The 7,945-nt window shown below is 41.3% G+C and overlaps 2 protein-coding genes across 2 annotated transcripts in view; one reads left to right on the top strand and one right to left on the bottom strand.

Annotated features, from left to right (window-relative positions):
* Window positions 1-4,196, bottom strand: part of LINC00843 (long intergenic non-protein coding RNA 843) — a 38,890-nt gene extending 34,694 nt beyond the window's left edge. The window contains exon 1 of the mRNA XM_006897697.1: window positions 4,086-4,196. Within this exon, the coding sequence (XP_006897759.1) occupies window positions 4,086-4,191 (106 nt within the window). The 5' untranslated portion in view covers window positions 4,192-4,196. The remainder of the gene's footprint in view (window positions 1-4,085) is intronic.
* A 295-nt stretch (window positions 4,197-4,491) lies between these two features.
* PARG (poly (ADP-ribose) glycohydrolase) overlaps window positions 4,492-7,945 on the top strand; it is a 302,619-nt gene continuing 299,165 nt past the window's right edge. The window contains exon 1 of the mRNA XM_006897698.1: window positions 4,492-4,873. Coding sequence (XP_006897760.1) covers window positions 4,654-4,873 — 220 coding nt within the window. The 5' untranslated portion in view covers window positions 4,492-4,653. The remainder of the gene's footprint in view (window positions 4,874-7,945) is intronic.

Raw genomic sequence — 7,945 nt, forward strand, 5'->3', positions numbered from 1 at the left:
AACATTACTAAATTGTGTATCTCCTTTATTTTAATTGTTGAAAATTTTAGGGGAACTTGTTAACATTGTATTAAGTGCCAATTTCAGAATATAACGAATTATAGTTTCTTAATAACAGGCCTACAATTATTATTTGATGAAAGACAAACTTATCTGCTGGTTATCTGTATTTGTTAGTCAAATTGTGAAAATAAGGTGAATTACCGAAGATTTGAAAAAAATTTTTAACCTATAGAAAAAAAAAAAAACAACAACAAAAAAACAAAACAAAGTTTCTGCCACAAGAATGTTTGACAATTTTACAAGGTAAAAAGTGTAAGGTTGTTGAGGAAGGACAGAATCCAGTGCAGGCTACAAAAGATAGTTTACTGAGGAGAAAGTACCAGGCTGGTTCTCAAGCAGAAGACTAGCTCCCACGGGAACTGGGGAAAGGATGCATACAGATGCTTCCTTCAAGACAAGGAAGTGGTCTGGGGTCTCAGATAACATTCCTGGGGAAATGGGGGTAGGGTGGTTTCATAGAGAGAAAAAGCAGGACTGCTGTTTCCTGTTATTGGATTATCTCAGTAGCCATTCTGGGAGAGGAAGGAGAGGGCTCTAATAAAAAGACTGCCAAGAAACAAATTATTTCTATGGCAAAACACTAGTTAAGCTTCTTACAGCATATGTGTTGTTTAATTATTTTAGTGATTAATCATTGTAGTTCAAAATCAGGATGGGAGTGCTTCAAGGGTGCATCCTGTCTCCGTATCTTTTCAATCTAGAACAGATAATTCGGGAGGCTGGGCTTTGAGAGGAGGAATGTGGCGTTAGGATTGGAGGAAGATTCATCAACAACCTCCATCATGCAGATGACACAACCTTCCTTGCTTGCTGAAACTGAGGACAACCTGAAAAATTGTACTCAACTGTACTGTACTGAAGCCCAATGTCAAGACAAAGATTCTCACCGCTGGGACAATTGGCAGCACCATGACGGATGGAGAAGACAATGAGGTTGTTAACAGTTACAGCTTGCTTGGCTCCACAATCAACACTCTTGGCACCAACAGTCAGGAAATCAAAAGGCGAATTGCATTAGCTAAATCTGCTGTCAGGGACCTGTACAGAGTACTGAGAAGCAATGATGTCAGTCTAGAGACTAAGGTGCACCTGATTCAGTTGATGGTCTTCACAACTACATGCTATGTATTAAAGAGCTGGACAATAAGGACAACAGAAGAGTTGATGCCTTTGAGTTGTGGTGCTAGAGAAGAGTCCTGAACATACCATGGACTGCAAGAAAGCACACAGGTCTATCTTGAAGAAAGTGAAACCAAGTTTCTCGTTGGAGGTTAGGATTTTGAAGCTCTGTCTCACATACTCTGGGCATGGGGTCAAGGGGAACTGATCCTTGGAGAAGGATAACACGCTTGGCAAGGTGGAGGGACAGTACAGGAAAGGAAGACCACAGATGAGATGGACTGATACAGTAACTAGGGCAATTGGGGTAGGTGTGTCAGTCAGTGAGCCAAGCAGGCTTTAGAGCTGTTGTACATAGGGTTGCTGTGAATTGCAGGTGACTTGATGGCACATCATAGTAACAACAACAACATCATCATCATCATCATGGTAGAGAATTCTTTGGTCAGTATCTCAGGGATGGGATTTGGGATCAAAAAAATGCAAGTTTTCAGATGTTAAGCCTGGAATTCCATTCATTTTGAAGATGGGAAAAATCTATCAGCAAAACCAACTTTCCTTAAATTTTAAATTTTGCCTCTGGACTCACCTGTACCTCAATTGGTGGCTGATAAAATCTATGTATTACTCCTAATTTTTGCCTTTTCTTCAATTGAAACAAAGTCCTGTTAATTCTACTTTTAATATACTTCGCAACTTGTGAGAGTCGAAACTCAATGGAACAGAAATAACATGTTTTTTCTGCGTCTCACATGTTCTTTTCATTGACAGGACTGTAGTAATACCACTATTCTATTGCTCCTTTTCTTACAGATTTCTGCCTTAAACAGATTTTATGTTTTATCCTCAGCACCATCTCTAGTTCAATCATCAAGTATCAACAAAACCAAGTCTACTAAGTGGATTACTTATTTCCTCCTGCCCCTTTATTTTCTACATAGCAACTACAGTAGTTTTTAAGAAAAGGAAAACTAGCTCCCTAATTGTTTCCCTATACGCTTATAACCAAATCTATATGCCTTTTTATGGCTTATCAAACTATTATCTGCCCTTTTCTTCTTGTCTCATTCTCTACCACTTCACCTCCCTTAAAACTTGGCAGACATACTGGTAACATGTTATTCTAATATGCTGTTTATTTTGTCTGAGGGAATCTGCATATAAGCCACTGTTTTCCAGATAGCAACACTATGTTTAGATGAGATCTACCTGTCCAATACAGAGCTGCTTTCCCCTGATTAACTGTTTTAAAATGCTCTCCTCTCCACCTTCTCATAGTTGTTTCTTTCCTATCATTAACTGAAGGAGCTGTTCTGGTGGCTTAGTGGAAATGAGTAGTGCTACCAACTAAGAGACACACAGTTTAAATCCACCAGCTGCTCTGTAGGAGGATAGGCAATCTCTTCGGAAGGGATGTATTCTTCTGAAAATCAGCTGGTGGGTCAGTTATGTGATGGTACACAGCAACGAAATGAATTTTTACTTGGCAACTTGATGGTAGGTAACATCAACAACGTTACTTGGCTCACCTCAGTAAGATGTAACCTTCCTAAAAGTAGTATTTAGTCCCAAACCACTTGGCATTATCATCCAATGAATGGTATTCACCCTCTAGTCTCAATTTATCTTTGTATTGTAACCAAAGTAATGTGAAAATACTTTGTCATATTAGCATTATGTTCTGAAACTCAGACCTCCTTAAACTTTTGGAAACAGGTGGCATGGTATATATGACAAGTGCAATATAACAGTATCATTTCACGATACCTTTTATAGTTACAAATAAGCATAAATGACCTAAAATACATCCACTACTCATCACTAGAAGCAGGAGTGGCATCCACTTCCTAAATAACATGCCTCCAGAAACTCCATATATGAACTTCGATAAATGTTGATAGTTTAAAGGGTCTTAAGGCCTTTTGCTCATAGGGTCACTGAGTCATGCTCGACTCAAAGGCAAGGCAATCAACAACTCATCATTATCTGGCTGACTTTTCACATTATGAAAATGGTAAAAATCTATTATGGTAACAGTTTGGTAGCAGTAACAATTTGTAGCACGGTAATAAATGCTGATGTCTGAGATGAGAATAATGCTAGCTAGGATGGCTGAGGTTTCACTTTGGCTAGACCATCCTTCTCAGTGGTTTGACAATTACTTAACCAACCTTTTTCTTTTTTTGCATAAAGATCTAGTCTTTGGAACTTAATTAACCATGTCGATCAGTGAAGAGTTGGTTTAGTAAAAAAGTGCTCGGTAAGTTCTTGAAAACAGTCTTGGAAAGTATTTAAACATCCAGCTTCTATTTATCCTGTTAGTCATCAAAAGTTGCAAGCTACCAATGACGTGGGACTGAAGACAGGACGTACGGTAACTGTGCCTCTGCATTCATGATCTTCTTTCTGAAATTAATTAACTTCATGACTACAAACAACTTTTGTTCAGTTCACTGTAGGGCACCTTCAGATATTTAAGTCACTTTTTTTTTTCTTTTCCACACGCCTTTGAATGTTTTGCTCTAAACGGCACCTTAGGATTTTAGGACATGAAGCTAAGAAGTTAACATCGGGCCTAATATATGAGGTGCGTTTGCTGTAACACCCGACCCTTAGCACAGGGACAAGAAGATGGCCCACCACACACAAAAAAGATATATGTGGAAAAGAAGGTTATGAAGCTAGATATAAAAACCGGCAGACTACTTGACTTCGGAAAGTAGTTTGAGAATTCACAGGCCCCATAAACCTTTCAAGATTGAAAGAATGGTTTCGTCGACACTCTTGTCCCATCACCAGACTTAGGTACGTACACACAAAACAATGAAGAAAAACCAAATGTTATGTTTAAAGTAGCCGGTGGTTGACAGTCTGAAATACTCGCTTGTTAGGCCAATACTTACGCGGAACGCCGGCCAAATCCGCGTGGGAGTAACCTGGGCCGCCTGCTCCGAAAAAGCCGGCCAATCCCCCCGTCGTCTTGTTGTTGCCTCCCCCGCCACCATCCATGGTGTCGCAGCTCCCTGCTCTCCTGTTTTCTGCCCGCCACTCAGGTTGAGTTCGTCTGCTTGACCCTCGCTCCACGACAACAACAAAAGACTGTAGCTCCACCGACTCCTTCACGCGCTGACCTTTTGGGGAACGGCGCCCGGCAAGCGCAACACTTCCGCTTTGCGACAGTACACCCCCCCGGAAGCCGGAAGCGCTTGATTACAGTCTTTCGGTGTGGTGAAAGGCAAGGAACGTAAGTGGTGAAGTTTGAGGGTGTTTGGCCGTGTGTGCAAACTAGAGACCCGAACACTGGCTTAGGCCCGACGTCGGAGGCCAGCGGAGCAACTGCAGAAGCGGACAGTGACAGAGGGAATGGTGCAGAGAGGCGCCGAAAAGAAGGCGCAGTCCGACCCTCCCAGGGTTAGTGAATGAGGTTCTGTGCCCGGGCCGGCCTGGGGGCTGTGTGCTTCGGGACCCAGCATGAGTGCTGGCCCTAGCTGTGAACCCTGTACCAAGCGACCCCGCTGGGGTGCCGCTGCGACTTCTCCGCCAGCCGTCTCGGACGCCCGGAGCTTTCCCGGCAGGCAGAGGCAAGTCCTCGACCCCAAGGACGCTTCCGTGCAGCTCAGGGTTCCACTGCCCTCGCGGGGCTGCGTCCCTGGGCGGGCGGGACCGCGCAGAGGCGGCGCCACCTCTCTTGGTACGTGGGGAAATTAGTCTCTGTCCTCCTCCCTGATACAAATTTCTTTTCTCTCAGCCAGAGGACCCAGCGTCTCTAAGAATTTCTGGGTTTTATATGCACTATTCTGAGGTCTCTCGTGGGAGAATAGGATTGCATTTTCCTTGATGAATTGGTAGTGTGAGAAACACTGGTGAACAGTTAGGGCCGAAGGTGGCAGGACACTCCTAACCGTTTTTCTTCAGGTTTGAGAAACTGACCTGATATTCAAGGAAATCTGATTGTGTATGTGAAGCAGTAATGCCTTTCAACACCTTAGTAGAAATGATGATGCAAATTAACATCTAGATAACGAATTAAGATGCAAGTTAATGTTGCAAAGAAATAATACTTGTGTTTAGATAAAATCTGTACAAAGGTTGTAGCTTCACTCATTTAGATTTTGGTGCCATTTTTAGACCTTCGTCCTGGGATGGGAGCAAATTAGAGTTCTTACTCTTAGTTGACATGTGTTAGTTACTGTGTGCAGTATGGAATTAAAGGAAATTAACCTCTGCCTTGAGACTCAAATCTATCAAGAGATAATTTTACAGGTTAATATAATAAAGGGTAATGGATGAAAGACAAATTGTTATGGTTGTTGTCGGAACCGACCCTTAACTGACCCTCCCACAGGTTTTCAGAGGCAATTAATCACCCCAGATGAGACTACCCAGCCTTCTGTGGAGCAGCTGGTGGATTCCAACCTTTGTCTTTGAGATTTCAGCATAGCTTCTTACCTCTAGGCCACCAGAGCTCCTAACTATTACAGTTTTGAAAGCAGTGCTTAACTTAGTCTGTAGGATCCAAGATAATTTCCCAGAAGTTAGGATATTATTGTGAAGTCTAAAGAGTGAGTAGGAGTTGTCATAAAGTGTCTTCAAGTTGACTATAACTTAAGGCGACCCAGTGAGTAATAGATTCTGACCCTTTATCCTATTCCCATTCTCATCTTCTCTCATATACTTGAGCTCATTATTACTGTCACTCTGTCAGTCCTTCTTGTTGAGGGTCTTCTCTCTTTTGCTGACCCTTGATTTTTCCAAGCATCTGTGCTTTTCCAAGGACAGCCCTCTCCTAACAACATATATGAGTTGAAACTTTGTTATTTTGCCTCCAAAGAACACCCTGGTTACACCGTCTCCACTACATGTTTGCTCTTTTGGCATTCCATGAGATCTTCATAGTCTTCTCCCATACCACACTTGCAGATGCATACTAAGTACTTGAAAAGACTAAGACTTGGATTAAATGTACCTTAGCCTTTAAACGAATATTGTTGCTCCTTAGCGCTTTGGTGAGTTCATTGACAGCATATTTCCCCAGTGCTACATGTTTTCTGATTTCTTGACAACTGCTGGTGCCAAGGGAGTTGATTGTGGATCCAGGCAAAATAAAATCCTTGACAACTTCAATCTTAATTCTCCCTGCAATGATGTTATCTTTTGGCCCAGTGGTGAGGATTTATGTTTTCTTTATGTTGAGATGTAATCCATATTGAAGACTGTACCTTTGATCTTCTGAAGCAAGTGCTTGAAGTCTACTTCATTTTCAGCAAGCAAGATTGTGTCATCGGCATCACTAAGGTCCTTGATGATTCCTTTTCATTAGTCCAGCTTCTCCAATCATATCCTCAGCATGTAGATTAACTAGATTAGGAGAAAGCATACAACCCTAATGCATACCTTTCCTAATTTCCTTTTCTCTTTTCAGATAACAGCCTCTTGATTTAGGTATCGGTTTTGAGTGAGTCCAATCAAGTGTTCTGGGATTCCCATTCTTCTCAAGGTTTTTGTTAGGATCCATACAGTCAAATGCTTTTGCGTAAAATACAAACAGATACAGCCAAGATCCACATCAACAATGATAGAATAAAAAATGAAAGTAAATAGACTGTTGGCAAGTTATATTTATAACAGGAACAAACATTTCAAGAAATGGCACCCTTATTATGTAGAGTTGAAGGTACAGTGGTGGTGCCATGGTTACAGCACTTTGCTACCAACCAAAACTCTGCATATTCTTTCCATCTTTCTCCAAATGTGATTCCACATTTCTCCTCATGGATAATCCTCCTGGATAATTTGCTCTGCATATAGATTGAAAAGGTATGGAGATAAGACATCCCTGGTGTGCGCCTTACCCAATTTTGAACCATGCAGTGGAATGACTGCCTCCTGGTCCAAGTATAGGTTTTGCACAATCAAGTGTTCTGGGATTCCCATTCTTCTCAGAGTTAGCCACAGTTTGTTGGTCCACACAGTCAAATGAGTTTGCACAGTCAAATGAGTTAGTCAATGAAACACTGATAGACATTCATTTAGTACTCTCTGTTTTCAGCCAAGATCCATCTGACATTAGCTATAATATCCCTACTCTTGCTATAATATTCCTAGCCTCTTCTAAACCCAGCATGCCCTTCTGGCAGTTCTCTGTTAATGTGCTAGGTAATGTGTGAAATTAAAACTTTAGATAAGAAGGACTAGGTCCAGGAAACAAATATAGTAGTTCAGTAGAGATCTTCTGTAATGTTACCACTGTTTAAACAGGAGAGCAGAGAACAGATAAATGATTTATACATTTTTGGAGAATTTGAACAGTGTTAAGAGAGAGGAAATTGAGGACTACCTGCACTTGGACCTCTGAAGCCATACAATTAACTTTAGTTAGTTAAGGAAAATAATCTGTCAGTCGCTCATTGTTTGGTTCGGTCTGTAAAGCAGAACCAAGTTACTTGAGCTATATTTCAATAACTCTTGGCACCAGTAGTCAGCAAATCAAAAGATGAATTGCATTTGGAAAATCCACTGTCTGGGACAGATCAACAATATAAGTCTAGAGACTAAGGTGTACCTAATCCAGGCCATTGTCTTTGCACTTACTTGCTATGCCTCAGATAGCTGGACAGTGACTAGGTATGACAGAAGAAGAATTGAGTTGTGGTGCTGTTGAAGAGTATTGAACCAACTGTACTGCCAAGATAACTAACAGGTAAGTTTTACAGAAGGTGAAACCAAGATGCTCCTTGGAGGCAAGGATTTTTTTTTTTTTTTT

Source organism: Elephantulus edwardii, unplaced genomic scaffold, assembly GCF_000299155.1.
Source record: "Elephantulus edwardii isolate Elephantulus edwardi_28Jun2011 unplaced genomic scaffold, EleEdw1.0 scaffold00213, whole genome shotgun sequence".
NCBI lineage: Eukaryota > Metazoa > Chordata > Mammalia > Macroscelidea > Macroscelididae > Elephantulus > Elephantulus edwardii.